General features: G+C 32.0%; 1 protein-coding gene across 1 annotated transcript; it reads left to right on the top strand.

Annotated features, from left to right (window-relative positions):
* The first annotated feature begins 13,450 nt into the window (after positions 1–13,450).
* LOC127710385 (regucalcin-like) lies at positions 13,451–17,596 on the top strand. Its single transcript, XM_052216216.1, has 5 exons — positions 13,451–13,617; positions 14,371–14,550; positions 15,817–16,020; positions 16,518–16,655; positions 17,265–17,596. Exons 1-5 carry the CDS (start codon positions 13,461–13,463, stop codon positions 17,468–17,470), a joined length of 885 nt encoding a protein of 294 aa, XP_052072176.1. The 5' UTR covers positions 13,451–13,460; the 3' UTR covers positions 17,471–17,596.
* The last annotated feature ends 6,405 nt before the right edge of the window (positions 17,597–24,001 follow it).

Raw genomic sequence — 24,001 nt, 5'->3', positions numbered from 1 at the left:
TTCAACACTATGATCAGTATCTGATAAAATCAACTTCTAAACAATAACCGTTTTTACAAAAATTACAAAGCAGACTGTTCTACAACAATTTAGAAACTTAATAGATTAACCAAAACTTAGATCTTTTTCATAATATTAGAAAAAGTCACAATGAGTAAAATAACAAAAATACCAAACTCCAAGGAAAATTCAAAACGGAAAGTCCATTATCAAATAGCAAATTCAAAAGCTCAAACACATCAAATTAACTGTCATATTCCTGACTTGGTACAGGCATATGATACAAAAGATAACAGGCTTATAATTTTGTGCATATGCAGACGCACGTTATGTCTACAAAAAGATAAAAAAATGACGATCGAATAAACAGCTGCTTCCTTGTGGATACTTTGATAAGAAATAAGAGAACACACATAAGCGATGCATAAAAAATGAATGAAAACAACACGTTATAAATTTAATGCGTTCGAAGCGCTTTTCCGGATTTACCTTCATCAGGAACGCTCAAAGCCAAATATTTGAAAGCCAAGGATGTATAAAGACCGAAAACGTTGAAGAATCTTTCACAATAAATTCCATGATCATAAAAAAGCAGCACCTGATCTGCAAGTAAAATTCATATTAGTATTCTGATTTTTCAAAACACTTCGAATAAGTTACCGCAATACAATTATAGTACCCTTTAGCAAAAGTAATATAGAATAGACTGGTGCAGCTTCCGTTTATGAGAGTTTTTGTTATATTTCTATGTTTGCGTTATAACGCAAACCTTTGCGAAATTTATTATGTAATGTGAAAAGTAGTGTTTTGTACATTTTGACATTTGCAAGTTCGTCTGCAGTACAATTTGGTTGTGATTTCGTTAAGAGAAGGACCATGAACATGAAACCATAATGTCAAATTATTATCATAATTATACATAGGAATACTAATTGTGTTGCAATTATACACAAATTAAAAATGATTTTTGTGTCAGAAAATTTTATTAATTTAACATGAAAATAGATATGGTAAGAACAATTTTCAATGGAAAGGGCTTGATTTTGAAAATTTTGTTTTAGATGGAAGTAGAGATGCGCAAATTTTTTTTCATACAATACTAAAACGATCAAATCAAATAGACAAAATGATCTTTCGTCTTTAAAATGAATTATTTAGATAAACATTTTGTAATTTTGATGTTAGCAAGCGTTTGTTGCAATCTCAAAATACGATCAAGATTCTCTGACAAAGAATATATAAAAACCTTTATCTTTTGCATTTATTTCAAGAGGGTACCTTGTTATGATATAAACATTCTAACACCAGGCTCATACGTTGAAAGTATATATGAATTCGGCTACATCAACAGGGTTTTTATTTTCTTCGGTACACCTTTAATTTACTCAATTTTGTTTTGTAATGTTCTCCTGTTCATTATTATGCCATACTTATGTGCTTAACACTCCAGCATTTCACTTTGCAATAATTGCAAAAAGAGTTCGAGTTCCAGTGATAAGTCTTTTTTAATTTGAACATATTTTAACCAGAAAATAATTGAAATGGATTGGACAGCTAGCTTAAGCCTATATACAAGCCCCCTTATACAAAGGTCAAACACATGAATGTGTAAAAATTTATAGTTGACTACACGGTATGGGTTTTCCCCATTGTTAAAGGTCGTATGGTGACCAATGATTGCTTTCATCTTTGTCATTTGAAGTTTTTTCATTGGCAATCATACCACATCGCATTTGTTTTTTTTTATATAGACAATTTACATTCTTAGAGAAATAACTCAAATCATATCACATCTGATAGCTTCTACACGACTGATAATCGACAATGGTCATAATATAATAATGATGGATGAATACATGTGCGAAAAGTTTAACTAAATCTAATAGGAATATTAAAAGATAATATATGAAGTATAAGGTGAATGGAATGAGATATATAACTTGCATCAAAATTAGTTTCTGAATACTGTTACTATTGTAATATTGTATGTTTGTTGCTCCCTCAGCCAGTGTTCAAGCAACTAAACATTTTAATATATAATGTTTGAAATTAAAATTATCTTGGTTGATCAATATTTAGATGTTGATCTGATTTTCATTTATACAATTATATATGAAGTGAAAAAGACTACAAATAAACATAACAGATAAGAAAGGTTGTCAATAAGAGTGATCATCTGCTGTTATTTACATATTGCCGTACTTTTCATATATTCTCAAAATCTTGTCTGTTTTTATTAAAGTTTGAACAGCAAGTACTTTGATTTTTTAACAACTATAGGCAAACACGTTTTAATTGCTTAAAAAAACAGATCGCTTTTTAATGGAAATCACTTGTATAAGGAATCTATTGATGATTTACCCTTAACAAATTGAAAGATTTTGTGTTGACTTTTTTTGCTGCATACAGTTCATTTCTATGATATCACTTTTTGTTGAATAATAATAATAATAATAATAATAATAATAATAATAATAATAAAATCATTATTATTATTATTATTACTATTATTATCAATTACTTATTAAAGAATTAAGCAACAAAACTATAGAAGGTTAGAGTTTGATAAATTTAGCGTAACAATAATACAACGTAACCGTACACACGAATATTATTGTTACATTCGTAATTAATCAGTTCCTTACCCAACCCTGCATTCCGGCAATTAGTATCCAATGTAACAATAACTTTTTGTCGAGCCTGCGACTTTTGTCGCAAAAGCGAGACATAGCAATCCTGCATTCCGCCGCCGTCGTCGTCGTCGGCGGCGTCCACAAATATTCACTCTGTGGTTAAAGTTTTTGAAATTTTAATAACTTTCTTAAACTATCCTTGATTTGTACCATCTTTGGACAGAAGCTTGTTTATGATCAAAAGCTAGTATCTAGAATGAAATGTTGTAAAAAATTATTTCCTTTTTTTCCGTATATTACTTATAAATTGACTTAGTTTTTCTTCCAGTTAAAATTACATACAGTCTGCAGTTGAAGTTTTTAAAACATTTATTAGATTCATAAACCATTTCATTAACTGTATCTAGTATGTGCATTCCCCTATCACACTGAAAACATAGACAACAGCAAAAGTAGGCAAGACACTGGTTTTTAAAGGCAGTGCTTTAATGCCTTTCTGGTTGCAGGGTTAATCCTTCCTTCCGCGATATCCAACTTTTCTACGTGGGGGGTCATTAGGCTCCAAGTAGATCCGGAAATGTTGAATTCTCTCCTATCCTTATTGTGATATAAAATGCTTTTTGCTTCATTTCATTTACATTGGGAAATAGAGAAACGATAATTGTGTTTTGTTAGTTTTAAAAACTTTTTATATATTTGTATTTTGCATTATAAGCAGTCAACCGATTGGCAAACTAGAATTATTTGAATTCCGTGTGGAAAGAGGTCGGGTTAATTTCGAGTGTTATCTGCAATCTAGATGTTTATAAATCATTTCAGTCGTTGATAGAATAATTAAAGGTCGACTGAACATGAATTATATTATACAATTTAAAGCGCATTTCTGTTTATGCACGTGAACCCGTCTAACGTTATTGTTATTTCGCAGTTATATAAAGTAGCAAATTATCGTTCCTGAATAGGTGGCGCCGTGGTAGCCGACCCTGTTCCTCAACTTCCGGTTCCTGCACTCAGTTACATTTTTAATTAACGATGCCAAGTACTTGTTGTTGTGTACCTGGATGTCATTTAAGAGGAGGACATGCATTTCCAAATGACTTAAAAAGAAGGAAAAGTTGGATCAACGCCATGGCCCATACGCAGATTGGACGAGAACACGATGAAATCGTGGAGTCCATCTCAATCAGCTGTTGTTTGCAAGGCACATTTTACTGAAAAAGACTACGTGCAGGAAACTATTCATGGTAAGACCCTATTTTCTTTTTGAAATATATAGTTATATATGTAATCGCAATGCGAATAAACCAAAGACTGTTTACAACCGCAATTATCGTTTTAGAATAAAAGGGGGTGGTTAATTCAAGACGTCAGAATTTTTTGGATTACGATTCAATGTGATCTGTTTGAGATTTTTTGGTGATTGCTACAATTATAATGATTTCTTACAAGAGGTATATCATACTGAGAATTATTTTAGCAGTAATTATGCTAATGTAGTAATGACAGGAACGCATAAGCTATGCCTCATAGACTTTCTTAAAAAATATCAATGACAATGTTAACAGGAACAAAACAATGAAATGCTCTCATCTATATTATAGTTATTTAGGTACAAACAATGTACGTTTGTTGCACAAGTCTCTCATTATTTGTCCTTTGGATTTACATAATATACATTGAATCAGACAAACATAGTTTTATCCAGATTGTAATGAATAAATCTAGTTAATATTTTGCCAGGTAGTACAAAGTATACATTGCTAATGGAAGTTCATTTAATTATCAAAAAACTAATGTTTTATAACCTTTTTCAGGGCACAAACCCACCATACAGAGACTTAAGTCTACTGCCATTCCTAGCCTATTTTCCTGGACCAAGCAAGAGACTGAATCGTCCGCAAAAAGAAAAATCAGGGCAGTTTCCTGTGAAAACAAAAGAACTAAACTTGATTAATATTGTAGTGGAAATCTAGAGGAAAGTTTTGATTGTAAAGAAGTCATTCATACTGCAGAAAGGATTTATGACTGTCCACCACCAACTGCCGAGCTAATGTTGAGCTTCACAGATGGAATTACGCAAACACCATCAATGCCTATGTTTTCAGCAGAGAATTTTGAAATGAAGACATGTGACACAGCCATGCATTTTTATACCGGTTTAGAGTTTTATACTAAATTTTTATTTGTTTTGACCACACTTGGTCCAGCAGCACATTGTTTGAGAGACATATATTTTCAAATTGATAGGGTGTCAGTTGAAAATCAGTTTTTTTATGACTTTGATGAAATTGAGGCATTATACAACCAACTTTGAACTGTCTAGATTCTAGATTGAATCTAGTGTTAAGAATATTGTGTATACATGGATTGTTTTTATGTCTAAACAGTGGTGTGAGGCTAACACTTGGCCATCTAGTGGTTTAGTCAGGTATTTTTCACCATCTAACTTCAAATTAAAGTTTCCTACAACTTGGATTATTATTGACAGCACAGAATATCCCGTGATAAAACCTAAAGCTCCTAGAGCTCAGGCAACCTTTTCATCATATAAAAACAGAAACACTGAAAATACTTGTATGTTCGACACCTGGTGGTTTAGTCAACTATGTCTCTAATGCAAATGTTGGTTGTACCAGTGACTGTGAAATAGTTGAAAGATGTAGAATAGTTAATTATGTGATCCAGGTGACAGTGTGATGGCAGACAAAGGTTTAAATGTGCAAGATTTGTTTGCTAACTTTTTTCAAAAAAAGTAACAGAATTAGTTCCAAAACTCTTATACGGGATAGAAAAGTCTCTAATTAACACATGCACATAGAGCGAATTATTGGACTTGGCAAAACATACAAAATTCTAATAAATCCAATGAATGGAACTGAAACAAAACTTTCATCTGAAAATTTAGCATTTTTTCAGAAATAACATTTAGTTGATTTATGTTGTGTAATTTTAGAACTTGTATTGTGCCAAAGGATGCATAAATAAAAGTGACGCAATGAATTTTGTTCTGATATATATATTTACAATTACAAATGTACATGCACATGTAAATTGTAATGCATATAAAAATAAGGAGATGTGGTATGATATTCAGTGAGTTTATCGAACCAAAGTGCATAAGAAATGGGTTTAAGTAGTTACAGGTGTTACTGTCACTGTACAATCTCCATCAATGAGAAAAACTCGTACCGTGTAAAAAATTTCAGAGATCTTACAACTAAGTTTTGTTGTCTCACCTTGACTTTAGTGAATTGTTTATATCTGTTGATGTAAATATAAAAAAGAAGATGTGGTATTATTTGCCAATGAGACAACTCTCCACAAGAGACCGAATGACACAGAAATTAACAGCTATAGGTCACAGTACGGCCTTCAACAATGAGCAAAGCCCATACTGCACAGTCAGCTATAAAAGGCCCCGAAATGACAATGTAAAACAATTCAAACAAGAAAACTAACGGCCTAATTTATGTACAAAAAATGAACGAATAACAAATATGCAACACATAAACAAACGACAACCACTGAATTACAGGCTCCTGACTTGGGACAGGCACATACATGTACATACAGAACGTGGCGGGGTTAAACATGTTAGCGGGATCCCAACCCTCCCCCTAACCTGGGACAGTGGTGTAACAGTACAATATAAGAACGTACTATAAAAATCAGTTGAAAGAGGCTTAACTCATCAGATGGATAAATACAAATACAAGTGGACGTAACCGGGTAGTTGTACATGTACATCCAAACAACAAAAAGACACTAAGTACAGATCTGAGAGTACTCGCAGTTACTGACAGCTAGTTCAAAGCCACTAACAACTGATAAAAAAATCTTGCATCTAAAGACTAAATTATCAATCCGTAAGCTCCCTTTAGAATTTTATAAATTTTAGATTTTACATTTCTGAGTTGTGGGGTATTATTCATTAAAAAAGGGGTGATTTTCCAGTTTTTGGACAACTCAAAAATGTTTTATGCAGTTCGCATGAAACTTTGGTGAATTATTTATAGCTATTGATGTAATCTCCCTATTGATTTTCAAAAATTTCAAATATGACATTGAGAAGAAATTGAACTTTATTTGTTTATAGTCTGGCAACAGATTTATTAAGTATTGCGCAACAGCACAGTGTATTGCACAACAGCAAGAAATCTTTAATTGAATATAAATTCAATTCATATAACCGATTTCAAGTTCTTTGACTACATTTATTCAGAAACTATAATATGTCAAATATTTAATTACAATCCAAATTCAGACCTGTATCAGAATATTGAATATTGTGTCCATTTTTGCCCCAACTGTTCAGGGTTGGACCTCTGCCGGTGTATCCAGCTGCGTTCAGCGAATCAGTTTATTTCTTAATTAAGAACTCCTTTCTGCATTCATAAATTACTTTATACTTGGAAATATAATTTTGCTTGTAGTTATAGTTTCTAAAAAAAGTATTGTCATTGAAAGAATTGACATGTTGCAATGTACATTTATTCTACATAGTTCTATGGTACCAAATCAAAAGTTTATATAAAAAAAGAAGTCAAAGGTTTCCCATTTTTTTGGTACCTGAGTTCGTTGAATATAGATCTAGCTAGATCATTATATAAATAAGGAGATGTGTTATGATTGCCAATGAAACAACTATCGTCCATACTTACCAGTAACAAACCACATTTGCAAAGTTGAATAAAATACAGTTGATAACATTTACTTATTACTAAAAAGAAAATGCCTAACTATTTTAAACAGTATTTGACTATAAACATAGATAAAAAAGGTACAAACTGGACATAATGCACTAGTTCATAAACAAGTGAGAACATTCGCCTTCATATAGTGCTCAGAATATGACATTCATAAAACTTGTTCAATATCATTAGAGAACTCTAAATCTTAAATACTGAAAGCCACCTCTGATAAGTACACTGTACTATGCAATATAAGGATATAACTGGACTAAAAATACACACAACCTGTAATAAACTGCCTTTACAACGCTTTCGCGCTTTGATTTGAGTCAGCTGTGTCGTATGTCTTTGCTGTAAGTTTACACAGTGTTGACTGCTAGATCCCTATTATTGTCACATTAACCTATTATGCCTGTTTGGATTACTCACCCAATTTTGTCAATATAACGGAACTATAAACAAATGTCGTACAAGTAGGAAGTTTAGCTAGTTATAAAACCAGGTTTAACCCACCATTTTCTGCGGATAATGCCTGTACCAAGTCAGGAATATGGCAGTTGTTTTTCACTTGTTCCGTTTATTGATTGTGTTTTATTTTATCAGTTTTTATGGACTCCCCCTTCCCCTTTACCCTTTTTGAATTTGCCTTGGAGTTCGGTATTTTTTTATATAATTTCATTAATATAAATAGAGGGTTTATAGATTCTGACGATCTGAGAATTTTTACTCTCTCCAAATGCCTGTATATGTAAATTTCATAGATATTAGACAAAGATGAAAAACAAAGTTCAATGCAACAATTCCTAGCTGAGAAACAAGCTAGTGTAACCACTCCAGGAAAGAAATTGCAAAAAGGTCAGCAACAACACCCACAACTGACCTATTCATAACTGACCTATTCGATATGGAGAATCAAACCAGCAAAACAAAAACTCAAAGATAAAAAATAGAATACATGTATAAACGATTACAATGTAGCTAACTCCTTTTTCTTTTCTTTTATCATCTCTATATTTTTACAATGACCTGTTTGTATAAAGTTTTACTATAATTCAGACATATATGTATGCCAAGCATATTCCCCAAGGCAGATAATCACTTGAAGATAATGTTTTTTATTTAAAAATTATTTAAAAAAAAAAAGTAAAAATACAAATACATGTAGCGATGATTGGGATGGAATATTAGATTTTATACTTTCAAGGAGTAATAGAAAGAAGAGTAAAACAGAAATGAACCTAAATGTTATTTTTTATAACATTATGTCAAAGATTTATAAAAATCGAAACATAATTGGTCTTTGCGATCAAACAAAAAATACATACATAATTGAATAATTTTCTTTAATAGACAAAACATTTAATAATAAGCACATACTTCTGTACTATACATATCTGATATATATAATATTCCGCAAATTTGCAAAATACATTTCTTTATACATGTATTATCATAGTCTGAGAAACAGTTCGCAAAACGGTATCTTCTTTGCACAGATTAACTGGACTCAGAATCTCAAAAATCCAACCTTATGCAGCGGAATACTATAAATTTTGTATCAGAACTCTATACCATGAATCAAACTACATTTCAACAACATTTAACTACGGTCAATATTTATATGGTTTGAACGTTGTTTTCAATTTAGACTTGTTTATATTTTTTCGTTTGGGCTTGTATTATATTTTCCTTCGGGTTTATATGATCCGTTCATCCTATTTCGACTCTTTAAAATTCAAGAGTCTATCCTAAATTGAGGTAAATTATATGGCCTTCCAAATACCGTTTCGATCCCTAACATCACTGACATTAATTGTCGAAATCCGGATATGGTGTACAAATTTTTGCACCTCATGTTTGCGGTATACCATCTTCTCCGCAAGTTTATTGTTTTCTGTTTGGTATTAAATTAATAATTAAGATCCATGTTACATCTCGTGCTCAATTTATTTGGCAATCGTCAATGGCAGTCGGCAGGATTTAAGAACATCAGTTGTTCGACCTGTTACTCAAATGCGATTTGTTAAAATATACTTTTCACTTTTTTGGTCTTTTTGGAAAATGTTGTTTGTGCTGTATTTAGACCCCTCTACCAAGAAATTTGTTTTACATGCACACATATAAAAATTGCGGTTTTTATCCAACGCAATCATAGGTTCGAACGTTGTTTTCAATTTAGACTTGTGTATATTTGTATATATATTTACATATAACACAGCACTGTAAAATCTTTCGACATAGCTTTTGACTTCAATAGTTTGCAGTAGAATACAAATGCTCACAGATATACATGTACATGTATAGATACTGGGAAGTATTCTTAGTCAGATTCCGGCAATATCAATCCTCATAAATGACTGTATTCTAGTAAAAAATATTCAATATCGCTTTATCAATTAAAACAGTTTAGTCTTCATGTAAATCAAGTAAATTCATCCTACCACCAAAGCATATTAAACGGTATTACACAAGTGTGACAACTATCAACTTCGTTCGAAACATCTCTATACGACACGGTCGATCGTATTCTATAGACATAAATTTGTACGTCATGCTGTATTTAAGCTTGATATCTCATCTACATTGTACCTGCAAAAATAAAAACAAAATCGTCACTAATAAATAGAGCTAAAAAAAATATGATAACATACGCGCATTATTAGAATTAGTAAAATCTAGCGAATTAGAATTTACTTGAGCAAGCGACTCGTATTAATAGATATGGGAAAATCCTTAAATAGATGATTAAAAACATGTACACCATTTCCGAACCGAAATGTATATTTTTTAAACCATGCATGCTATTGTTCTTGTATATGTTTGTCAATGTATTCAGTATTGTACAACAATCTTAAGAGTCAAAGGCTAACAATTATTTACTGTTTGTTTTACATGTGTATTATTCAAAGTAGATTGTACACATCAAATTATAATAAAATGTTCAAACAAAAATACAATACAGTAGAGTAAGTTTAGATTTGAATTCACTCGCTTTAAGCTACAAAAAATACAAAGTTCATGAATAATGCTTTACACATGTGGTGTTCCTTAAATTGTCAAGGACTAGGTCAAAAAGAAAAAAGAAAAAGACTTTATGCATGGTTAAAGTATCAAAAAACTGATTCACTTTTTATCCAAGAAACCCATGTCGTTATATAAATAGAAAATAAAGTAAGTAAAGAATATGCCGTAGATATTTTTCACAGTTTTGGCACCACTCAATAAAGAGATGTAGCTTTATATTAATAATATTGAGAATTGAGAAATACGATAAAGTCTACAGATATGAGACCAGCCATGTCCAGTGACAGTAAAGGGTAAAAGTAAAGGTTTTTTTTAAAAGAAAACAATAGTGTACTTACTGATAAATCTTATGAAAATAAAATAAAAAATGTAATTGACAATTTTATACTCAAAAGTAATTACACTGAAAATTTATCACAATTATGAGTTTTGTTAAAAATTGAGGTAAGATAATTAACAATACACTTTTGGAGAAAAAAGAGCTTAACTATAAAAAAAAAAAAAATGAAATTCAGGATTTATAAAATACCCTTCAAACATTACAGGAAAAAAATAATAACAAAATATTAAGTGAAGTAGAAAAAAAAATGAAATCAAGTTGATAGAATGTAAGATAGAATCTCTGTACAGTCTTATAGCGAAAGGTGCACAGAAACGTTTCAGGATAAAATGGATAAAACAAGGGGAAAAGAACACTACATTTTTACTAGGATTAGAGAAGAGCAGACAAACGAAAAAAGATAAATTAAAGATTGAGGAAAGGGAGATAATTACAGAACAATCAGAAATCCTTAATTTTGAAAAGAGATATTATGAAAAATTTTACACTAGCAATGAATGATGTCTCAGTAGATACAGGTTATTGAAGTTGAAAAAAGAGATTTATACTGGCCCTCGGGAAGGTGGGCTGAAAAAAGTTAAGTAAGCTTTTTGAAAAGCTAAAACTTGTAATAATACATTTTTATGTGTTCAGGCATTCTGTGATGTCTGTTATTACACATAAGTCATCAATGTGAACTGAACAGTTAATTGCATTCACATTCATATTTTTTTTTTGTTTCCGCTTCAAGTGATATTTCACGATTATAAAGATTTGTTTTTTTCTAAACAATTAAATTTACAGATAGGCTACCTGTGAAGGGCACTGTCATTTAAAAACAAGAATAGTTCAAAAGGTAAGTTAAAGTATGTGTAAAGATGACTAAATGATGCTTTCAAATTGAACTGTTTAACGTAAAATTTGACGAATTGTCAATACTAATTTCTGAATAATTATAATTATGACAGTAGAACTAAGTTAAACAAAAAATATGTCTCAGTCAGAAACGGAGCTTTCTGCTGATTTTCACATTTTATAATGTGTGTATTCATTACATTTACACATCTTAAAATCAATGATTATGACTAAGAAGAAAACATAAAATCTGTCGACGAGAGCAGGGATCCAGTCAGAGTTATTTATGTGTATTGGTTTGAAGTTGCAAATTGTTAAAATAGACAATGCAAAAGTAACCACTGCTTAAAACTGTGCCACTTGCACCATGAAGTTTTTGATAAAAAAAAATAATAATAAAACGGCGGTTTTCGACTATTATCTACCTTAAATTCCTTTGAGTGTGAGCTTATATTAAAAATTGACTACTCTCCCATCATTTTGTGGCTTCCTGAGAATTTATTTTTGACCGCTTTCTAACTGTATTTATACCGGTAAAGGTTCCAAGTTGTGTCTCTTTGATATTAAACTGATTCGAACAATTACAGGTCAGATTATGCCTTCAACAATAAGCAAAACCCATACCGTATAGGCAATACAAAATGTGATTTTAAATTCAGAAACAAAACCTATAGCCTGATCAAAAATACAACCATGAACAAAAAACAGATAAAGTAGACAGCGACAAATGATAACCACTGGGAATCAGGTTTAACAAATCTATGACCATCTATGGGCATTCAATTCTTCCCTGGGATAGTGATGTAAATGTAACAACGCAACATAAGGACACATTGTAAAATCTGCTTGACTCATCAATTCTCTTTGCAACAAAAAAAAAAAAAACGATGAAAGCAATACACGTCATAAGATTATTTCAAATTTCCCGTATGCAAACGTAATACGAGTAGAAATTTGATTTCAATCAAGATTCGAAGTAGAAAAATTACACAAAAACAGATTTATGAAGAAGAACGACTGAAATCGTCACTACATAATGATTACAGTCACAGTCGGGAATTGGTTGACCGATACAATGTGTCGATGTCTCGACATTATAGACATCATGTTTTCGAGGCCCCATTAGATCTGTAGATACCAGTAGAGTCGTCTGATCTATAATTTAACCGATTGTGCCATGTTATTGATTGTGACATTTCCATGTCTAAAATTTGAATGCGCAGGGCCGGTGATACATGCATAAAAGGAGACGCTTAACCTGTCTAGCTCCTTTTGGAGTTTATGCGATTATCTTAATTTGTATTTGTTACCTTGCATTGTCTTCTTATTCTTTAAGAACACACGCAATCTCGATTAATGAAATTTAAACATTGGTAAGCTACTGTTGCCTTAATACCCTCGAACACTAGCACAACAACCAATGTTTATTCATCCATAGTTCGAAGTTCTCCTCTTGGTCTGTAAAGGAGCTTAAAATCACGCACAATGAATTCAATATGACACTTTGTCGGCTTTCCTTAAGCTGGCTTTAGAGTTACATTGGAATTGACAGTTTATTCTCAAATGGCGATTTGGTTTTCGAAATTCACCAAACTGCTTTTGAAAGCGCAAATCATATCAATGAAATATAATAACGTGAATTTAAGCAATTATAGAACATCATACGACCCTCAGCTATTATTATAACATATACCGTAAAGTCAGCTACGAATTTGAGAGGCCCCGACATGACAACATGTGAAACAAGACCAACGACCTGATGTATAACAAAACAATAAACGAAAAAACAAATATAACAGACAGCAACCAACGAAAACTTGTGAAATCCGATAAAAAGGTGTTTTTCAGTTGATATAAATTCCTAAGTGATATTTTTACCATTCCTCGGAAACATGTGTAATACTTTTACTTAATTATCAGGTAGATCTATGACGAAACATGTCAGTTGAAGTTCTACTGGAAAACGTCTTCACAGAATTAGGAGAAGGTCCCCATTGGGACGAAGCAGCACAAACATTGTATTTTGTAGATAATTTAGGTCAAAAAGTTTTCTCGTGGAATTACAGAACCAAAGAAGTACAGACGATTCAGTTAGGTAAGTGAATAACAGGAGACGCCGTGTATATACGTCAATGAACCAGGAAACCAGTATAACACAAAAACCAAGATGGTCGACATTTGGATGTCAACATGCGGTCTTCAACAAATGACAAGTGTCAACACATTATGGTTTTGCTTTTTTTTGAAATTTTGAAAATTCTTTGTCTTATATTAAAGGAATAGGTAAACATACAATTATAGCGTATTCCGCTGACCCCACTCTCCGCTATGCACCCAAGTTAAAAGAAATTGGTAAGAACATTTCTTCTTTTATTGTCTTGGTAAACAAATTATACCAGATTGTCGGACATGTTTATCTTAATTGATTAATGTAATATCTATTTGTGTATCACATACTTGCATTGTAATGATATGAATGATACTAGTATATGGGTTATTTGTACTATATATGATTAAGATACCAAAATTAGATGTACCGTGATATTCAAAACTTTTCTCTCTTAATGTGACCGATATGTAGTTTTGAGTTTAGTACCTTATTTATAAAAGCCATATAAGTTATTGTATTATTATAGCAGTAATAGTTGTAGATGCCAATACACATGTAATTAGTGACATAACGTCAACAAGACAGCAACAATATGTAAGATTAAATATATTTTACATTATTGCATACTTAGCAATATTTATGAATGTAATATATTGTCTAAGAATACCAAACAAATAACAATCATTGGAATTTTTAGAAAGATGTTTATTTCTGTTTACTTTTTTTATAACATTGCAGAAAAATATGTAGGGTTTATAATTCCACGTGCCAAGGGTGGCCATGTGATTGGTTATGAAAAAACAATATCATCATTAGACTGGGATACAAAGAACGTCAGTTTGATCACGGAAGTTGATAACAATGTTAATACAAAAGTGAATGATGCGAAGTGTGATGCAAGGGGACGTTTATGGTTTGGTAAGAATAAATAGATAAATATTAGTGTGATCTTGGGAAATGTGCTGGTAATGATTAAGTTTGTCGATTTTGGCTTTAATGCAGTTAAAACTTTTCAAAATATTCTCTCTGTTTAAATCGTGTTTCTTACATGAAAACAATTGATTTGACAAAACTACATGCTCTGTTATACTTTGTATTCAAAGTAAGGTAAACACTAATCTCTTTATACTTTTAATCTTTAAATTTAGGCTTACTTGATAACTTTTATATTTTAAAACTATTGTACTTGAGCTACCTGTCGAAGATTGTTGCAAGAACACTTGTTGTGCATACATATATTGGTAACATACTTTTTAAATGGCAGAATCACGGTTTGTGCGCAAGGAGTTTGGTAACTAACTTTTTTAAATGCCAGAAACGCGTGTTGTGCGCAAGGAGTTTAGTAAAATACTCTTTTAATGTCAAAATGCATGTATGCAATAAGATTGGTAACATACCTTTTTAAATTGTAGAAACATTTTGTGCGCAAGGAGTTTGATATATACGTTTTTAAAAATGGCTGATATACGTGTTGTGCGCAAAGAAGTTTGGTATATACTTTTTTTTTTATATAGCAGAAACTCGTGTTGTGCACAAGGAGTTTGGCAATATACTTTTTAATGGCAAAATACATGTTGTGCGCAATAAGATTGCTAACATACTTTTTTTAATTTGTAGAAACATTTTGTGCGCAAGAAGTTTTGTAAAGTGTTTTTTTTAATGGCATAAACACGTGTTGCGATCAAAGTGTTTGGTAACATTCTATAACATATCTTTTTAAAATTGTAGCAACATGTTGTGCGCAAGGAGTTTGGTAAAATACTTTTTTAAATGACAGAAACAAGTGTTGTGCGCAAACAGTTTGGTAAAATACTTTTAATGACAAAAAACATGTTGGGCGCAACTAGATTGGTAATTATATAACATACTTTTTTAATGACTGAAACACATGTTGTGCCCAAGGAAATAGGTAACCTTCTTTTTTAAATGTGTTTTTTTCGTTTCGTTTTGTTTTTGTTAGTTGGTAGTTTTTTTTATTGTTTTATTTCACTTTTCCACTCTGTTTATAATGATCGAAGCAAATTGTGGAAAGTCAATGTACAAATACACAATACACAAGGAGATGTATATAAAACATCTTATTACTAGTACATTGGTTGCAATGAATTAACGTGATTTCCTTGTGAAATAAAAACACTACGCGCATCTAATTTGAATCCTTGGAATATTTATTCTATTAAACAGGGACAATGGGAGTAGAAATGTCTAAGGCAGGACATGGCTCTTTATATTGTTTATATACTGACGGTACAGTGAAGAAACATATGGACAAAATCGCCATATCTAATGGACTGGTATGGTCTTCTGATAATAAACGGATGTATTACATAGACTCAATACCTGGGAAAGTTTATGGAATGGACTACGATATAGAGACTGGGACATTCAGTAAGTCAATTATTTATCTCCATGTAAAATGTTGTGCTTGTTTGACAGCTGTCTTATTGACGTTTACCCCCCCCCCCCCTTCCCTTTTTTATTTAAATGAATGGAGTATATATGTATTTTTCTTTCTCGAATAAAAAAAAAAAATTTCATCCCCTATTTTTTCGTTTTTAAAAAATAGGGTCAAATTAAAATAAAAAGGGTTAAATCAAACATTTGACGGCTTAAGTGTTACCTAATAGAGCAAGCTCTTTCATTTAATATTTCTTATTATAGTAGGGCTTTCCGGTTTGTGTAGCCATCCGTATGTTCGTCTGTCCCATATCAAGATTATTTTATTAAGGAAGTTTACCATGAAGTTGTGGTCACATCAACTTTAAACTGATATGATAGTGCGAGCGGGAGCATGATGTCCTATATGCACATTATGCTGTTATGAAATGTCTAAATATTTTTTATTGAACATTGTATAATGAGCACATTTATATATATTTATTTAGATAATGAGAAAGTTATCATAGACTTCAAAGCCATAGGAACTCTAGGTTTTCCTGACGGAATGACTATTGACACAGAAGACAAGATATGGGTGGCTTGTTTCAATGGTGCTAAAGTTGTTAGATTTGATCCTGTTACGGGTAAGTTATAATGTACATACGCTTCCTAGGATGAAGACATTATTCTTCTCTGTCAATTAAAAATAGTATCGCCCAAAATGTACCCGAGAATGATAATATTCCTTTGCCAGAAAGTCAATATTAAATACCCTAATCAGAAGGCAATGCTGAAACCGTGTTGTTTATGTCAATTTGGGGTGAATTAATAAAATTGAGAATGAAAAAAACATTTATTTTACCTCCTATACACTTCTAGGAGTAGTATTGGTAAAAAGCAAGCACGTGGTACCGTGTATTTTTAATATTAGGTATATTGCTTATATTTGCATTTGATTATAAGCTCGCATAATAATAAATATTTTTGAGTCGATTTGACCACAACGTCACTGGTAAAACTTAATTTAAACCAAGACTTTAACATACTGGGTGGAAAGACAACCTACGGACGGCATACAAACCGGAAAACACAAGGCCTCCCTCCATCTTTCTAATGTAGACGGGACATAAAAAGTTTGAATTTGCTTCCAGAACTTTAAAATATAAGAATAAGTATCTGGTTGATATACATGTGTGTAATAGGATATTTTTTAAATTCTGTGTACAACGATTGTTTGTCTGTTATTATTTCAGGGGGACAATTGCAATCCATCGATTTTCCCGCTAAAAGAATAACATCTTGCTGCTTTGGTGGACCGAATTATGACGAGTTATTTGTCACGTGTGGTCGTTCAGGCGCCCCAGAACAAGAACTTAAAGATTTCCCACTATCTTGTTCTCTATTCAGAGTTACGGGCCTTGGTGTGAAAGGCTCAAAACCGAGTGTTTACGAAGGATAATGCTCTGATGGATAACATTTTTCCAATTGAGAATACGAGATCGAATTGTTAATGACAAACGATAGCCGTCAAGACACAAGCAATCATTTACTTCAATATATACTTCTGTTCCGTATTTTACATCAAATATAGCGTGAAAAAACCTGAATCGTTTGGTATTATTATATTCACATTTTAAAATAAGAGATAGCAATTTGAAATGATGCCTGCCGGCGATGGAAGTAACTCCCACAAAAATATTGAAAGACACAACGTTTACCACTTGAAATAAGTAGACTTAAAATTTCATATACTTTTTTAAGCACATATTGCCGGAAACTGAAACGAATTTTCCAAGGGTGGAAAATGGGCTGTGTCGGGTTATCTATATACTTATTTATAATCGAATGTATCACACTGAAATTATCTATTGATTCTTTTTTTTCAAGTTAAAAATGAAAATACAGGTTTTGTATAACATCTCTGCATCTCTGCATAATATTGACTCAATTTATGTGCGTGGAAATGGTAAAATCTATGAGACAGGGAATAGATTGCAGAGATAATTGAATATGAATAAGTAATATCGCTTTCAATAAGCCGTCGCACAACGCTTGTCTTGAATAACCTTCATCAGCAAGGCTTGTCTTGAATAACCTTCATCATCAACGCTTGTCTTGAATAACCTTCATCAGCAAGGCTTGTCTTGAATAACCTTCAACATTAAGGCTTTTCTTGAATAACCTTCATCAGCAAGGCTTATCTTGAATAACCTTCAACACCAAGGATTTTCTTGAATGACCTTCATCAGCAAGGCTTGTCTTGAATAACCTTCATCAGCAACGCTTGTCTTGAAAAACCTTCATCAGCAAGGATTGTCTTGAATAACCTTCAACACCAAGGCTTGTCTTGAATAACCTTCATCAGCAAGGCTTGTCTTGAATAACCTTCATCAGCAAGGCTTGTCTTAAAAAACCTACATCAGTAAGGCTTGTCTTAAAAAACCCATCAGCAACGCTTGTCTTGAATAACCTTCATCAGCAAGGCTTGTCTTCAAAAGCCTTCATCAGCTAGGCTTGTCTTGAATAACTTTCATCATTATCAACGATTGTCTTGAATAACCTTCAGCAACGCTTGAGATCATACAAAAGCTAAAAAAAACCAAATCAAATGAATAAAACATTAAGGAGCAGCTTAATAAAAAGGGGATATAAAAAAACAATTTCCAAACAAAGTTGGAACCTCAGTTGGACTAGCGCTGGAAGTGTAAATGCTCAATATATGTCCTATGAACCTATCTTTCTTAACTCGAATGATTATTTGCCCTCTTAAGGTCAGTATCCGCTCGAGGTTAATGTACGCGGTCGATAGTGAGTCGGAATATAACGACTGGATAAGTCTAGGTTAGTCTATGGAAAGGTATATACTATGAAATTTAGAGCGAGGGGCTTGCCCCGAGCTCTTAATTTCATAGTATATAACTTTCCATAGACTATCCAATTTAGCACATATTTACAACTCAAGTAATCTTTTAATTGGTCTATTGATAGTTTATTTTGGCTGACTACTTGTATCACAGGTGTTTGTAAAACGGAGCTCATTAACGAAGTTTTGTAAATCTACTCACTAGTATCATTGTAAAATATGTGATTTCAAAAGGCCCTTCACTCCAGAATGAAAAGATGGTAGCTGCCGGTGTAAGTATGTATACTGATATAAAGCGGTGTTTTACTATATAACATGTTCTTCTTACATGGTAAGATGACCAAATAAATTGACCAAAAGCAGGCAATAATTAAATTGCAGTGGAAGCTTTACATGTTTTGAAAACATTTTTTAATTTCACAGTAAAACTAAAGCTATAATAAATTTGAAACATATAGATAGTTTGTCCCCATAGATATAGTCTAGCAGATAGGCATTAAAAAGCAACTACCAATAGATCAGAGATTATAGGTTTTGTGTTTTTTGTTGGTTTTTTTTTTATTATTTCAAAGTAAAAACTAAAAGATTTACCAGAATATGTTTATATATATATATATATAGGTGGCACATTATCTTCAGACATAATTACAGTTTTTCAATTCATGACATCGTCCTAAACATGTATGAAATATTTGCCACTGGACATTAAGCAACCAATAATCAATAAATCAATCAATTCATTACGAAATAGATCACCTTCCTTAAGAAAGTTTAAAAAATTATCACCAAGTTGCTTTAATTTTCCTTCACAAGGTTTCATAGTACACACTTTTCTGTGTACAAAGTAATTGCATGGATGATACATTATCATAATTTTATGATATCGTTGTACTCTAATCAAGGTATAAAGAACCATATGTATTACCCTTTATTTAAATGATAAAATTTGCAATTGTCAAAAACATTTTTTAGATCCAAAGATTTTAATAGCAGGATATTTAAAAATCAACGTGAAAACTAATTACAAACTATTTAATTTAATTTGGAACACAGCATTTTATTTCAAAATAGCCAGTGGCAAATTTTGTATTAAATATCTTGATTACGATACAATGAAATCTTACCCTTGTGGTCATTCATGCGTAGTTACTTAGTACACAGGAAAAGTATGTACTATGAAAATTAGAAGGCAAATATAAGCAATTTGATTGGACGAGAAGTTGTAAGTATGTGCTAAGTCGGGTAACTTAAACCATTGTGGTGACGTCAGCCTATTCATTTACCGTGGATTCTTTTTCTAGAATCAACGCTTCCTAAATCTGCCGCTGAAATGGACTCACCAAATTATATTCAATTGTTTCCTTTGTGTGTCTAATTTCATTAAGTTTGAATTGGCTAATTTACTGATTTCTGTTCACTAATGGAATTAATTTAAAAACTTACCTTTACTTTTTGTAATTTGTATATGCCTTCACTGGGAATCGAACCCTTCCTTGAAATCTGTTATGAATGACTGACATCAACACATCGACGAAACCTCTCGGCTACCAATGGGTTACAACTTAGATGTCTTATTTTATATATATAAATAAACATCGGACACACATGGGTTGTACCTTTATATATACACAATGGGCAGTCGTGTAGTATAAGTTGGTAGCCGCGAGGTTGGCATGTTTAAAATCAATGAGTTATTTAAAAGATAGGGATTTGTCGGTTTAGGTTCGAATCCCTGTATTATCTCTGTTGTCCCAATTCTGTTTTGTTTCTAATTTTGCATGTTATAGTTGATATTTTTGTAATAATAGCGAGTTTTACCGTTTATTTTTTGGATTATTATTGGCTATTTCACATGTTTGAAACAAAAATGATTATATTCGTTTTGTCAATTTTTGTTGTATAAATATAGTATGATTTCATCTGTTCTACTACATTATTTTACAAATGTTTGTTCGCAAATTCCTATGCAAGAAAATCGTGATGTGCCTAGAGTGCTAGAAATTTCGGTAACATACTTATTATATATACTTTATATATGCTCTTTGGTCGGGTTGTTGTCTCTTTGACACATTCCCCATTTCCATTCTCAATTTTATTAGAAATAAGTTCGAATATGTCTTATTTTGTAAAAACAGATAATATTCAGATGCCTGATAATATAAAGATCTTAAAAGGTAGAAGTGCTATATTTGTATTTTGTTCTGAGATTTATCAATGCATCGTTGGACACGATAACATGGTTATTTAAACCCACTTACAATACCTTCTAATTAAGAAAAGGCTTTGATTTTGAAAAGAAATTAACACAATAGTTTAAGTTATAGATGCAATGGATAAGCGTAGATTCATGAAAAACAAACCATTCGCCCTCCGGGCTCATGGTTTCTTTTTCAAGAATCCACGCTTATCCATTGTATCTATATAACTTAAACCATTGTCGTGACGTCAGCCTATTCATTTACCGTGGATTCTTTTTCTTGAATCAACGCTTCCTAAATCTGTCGCTGAAATAGACTCATCAAATTATATTCAATTGTTTCCGTTGTGTGCCTAATTTCATTAAGTTTGAATTGGCTCATTTACTGATTTCTGTTCACTAATGGAATTAATTTAAAAACTTACCTTTAATTTTTGTAATTTTATATGCCTTTACTGGGACTTGAACCCCTCCTTGAAATCTGTTATGTGTGACTGACATCAACACATAACGAAACCTCTCGGCTACCAATGGGTTGCAATTTATATGTCTATTTTATATATATAAATGAACATGTGATACACATCTGTACAAGGTCCACAATGAGCTTGTATCTTTATATATACATAATAGACAATCGTATAGTATAAGTTGGTAGCTGCGAGGTTAGCATGGTTAAGATCAATGAGTTAAAGATAGAGACTTACCGGTTTAGGTTCGAATCCCTGTAATCTATTTGTTGTCCCTATTCTTTAGTTTTTCCGTTTATTTTTTATTTTGTATGTTATTGTGGATATTTTTGTAATAATAGCGGGTTTTTCCGATTATTTTCCGATTATTATTGGCTATTTCACATATTTGAAACGAATATGATTACATTCAATTTGTCCATTTTTGTTTTATAGATATAGTAAGATTTCATCTGTTTTACTACATATTTTCCAAAAGTTTATTTGCAAATCCCTATGCGAGTAAATCATGATGTCCCTATAGAATTAGGCTTCTTGCTAGAAATTTTGGTAACATACTTATTACAGATGTAAATGCTCTTTTGTTCCGACGTTGGAAAGTTCCGGGCGGAAAGAACTAACTAGCCGAAAAGTTCCGGAGGAACTTATTAACTAGTTACTTTGTTCTTCCTCTGGTTTAAAAGTTCCACCGGAACAAAGTGACTAGTTGAAAAGTTCCAACGGAACATATCAACTGACTAGAAAGTTCCTTTTTGCCAAATTAGTCAAAACCGGAACTAACAAACTAGCCCAAAAGTTCCAACGGAACTTATCAACCAGTCACAAAGTTCCATTTGGAGAAGTGATGCAAAGTAAAAGCGCAACATATTATATTTGAACATTTCAAAGGGAAACCAAGATACTAATTACAAAAGTCAAAAGGAACTTATCAACTAGCCACAAAGTTCCTCTTTGGCAAATAAGTCAAAACCGGAACTAATAAACTAGCCCAAAAGTTCCAACGGAACTTATCAACCAGTCACAAAGATCCATTTGGAGAATTGATGCAAAGTAAAAGCGCAACATATTATCTTTGAACCTTTTCAAAGGGGAACAAAAGTGTCTTATATACTGATCCTCATTCTTCCCCCTCTTCATTTTTATGGTACTTAATTCGGTCAGAATGTTGCCTTCATAACGGAATAAGTTCTAATTTATTGTTATACATTAATCTGAAATTGATATTTTTAAAAGTACCCACATGAGGAGGAGGGTATTCTTCCCTCTCTTGATGGTACTATGAATACTAAATTTGCATGATAATGCAACTTATTCCGTTTGCTACATTGTTCCGGGACTTTTCAACTAGCTACTTTTTTCCGGAACTTTTCGACTGCACTCGGAATAAAACAACTAGTTGGAAAGTTCCATCGGAACGAAATAACTAGACGTTGAAAAGTTCCGCCGGAACAAAGTAACTGATGGAACATAGTGGCTGTTACACATATACATGTACTAAGAAATAAGTTCGAATATTTCTTATTTTGTAAATTACGGATAATATTCAGATGCCTGATAATTTAAAGACAGACGTGTTATGATATATTTCTATTTCTCTAACCAATTAATTGTGAACTTAGATTTATTAATGCATCGTTGAACATGATAACGTGGTTATTCAAACTCACTTACAATACCTTCTAATTAATAAAAGGCTTTAATCTTGAAAAGACATCAACACAATAGTTTAAGTTATAGATACAATGGATAAGCACCTCAATATAGTATCAAAGATAGGTAGAAGATATCAGACGGATATTTCAAATTCATAAGTCAAAGACATACTAGTACCGCCATGACAAAAAAACGAAAAACGACCAAAAGACAATCACCATTCTACAAAACACAACATAAATAAATTAAGACTGAGCAACACGGACCCCATCAATACCGGTGATGTCCCATGATCATATGTGCTTTGAAAGGGTAAGCAGATCCTGCTCCACATCAAAGTATAAGAGTTGCATATACTGAAAATAAGGTCATTGTCTTTTTAGGTTATTTCTGATCTCAGCAATAATTGTACATTAAAATAGATTTTATACAGAAAAACACAAAAAGTATTAGAAAAACATACAATGTAGTACAATAAAACTAATTTGATTCACGGATTATTATTTAATTGCTTAAATCGGTATTTTATTGCAGTGATACATACAGATTAACAGTTATAATCTGTAATTAAAAACTAGAGGCTCTACTAAAGAGCCTGTGTCGCTCACCTGCATCTTCAACAATGGCCTGTTTTTAGTAAAAATCATCATTAAAGGAGAATAACTCTGTTAAGAGTTAACTGAAAATTTCAGGCATGTTGACATATTTGTAGATCTTATCCTGCTGATATTTTTTTTCCTTTACAAAATTTCTATCTATCTATTATAGTTTTCAAGATAAAAGCCAAAAATTGCATAACAATGTTAA

Source organism: Mytilus californianus, unplaced genomic scaffold (genome assembly GCF_021869535.1).
Source record: "Mytilus californianus isolate M0D057914Y unplaced genomic scaffold, xbMytCali1.0.p SCAF_75, whole genome shotgun sequence".
NCBI lineage: Eukaryota > Metazoa > Mollusca > Bivalvia > Mytilida > Mytilidae > Mytilus > Mytilus californianus.
Note: the sequence above shows the minus strand (reverse complement) of the source record. Positions and strands in the feature narration are given on the sequence as shown.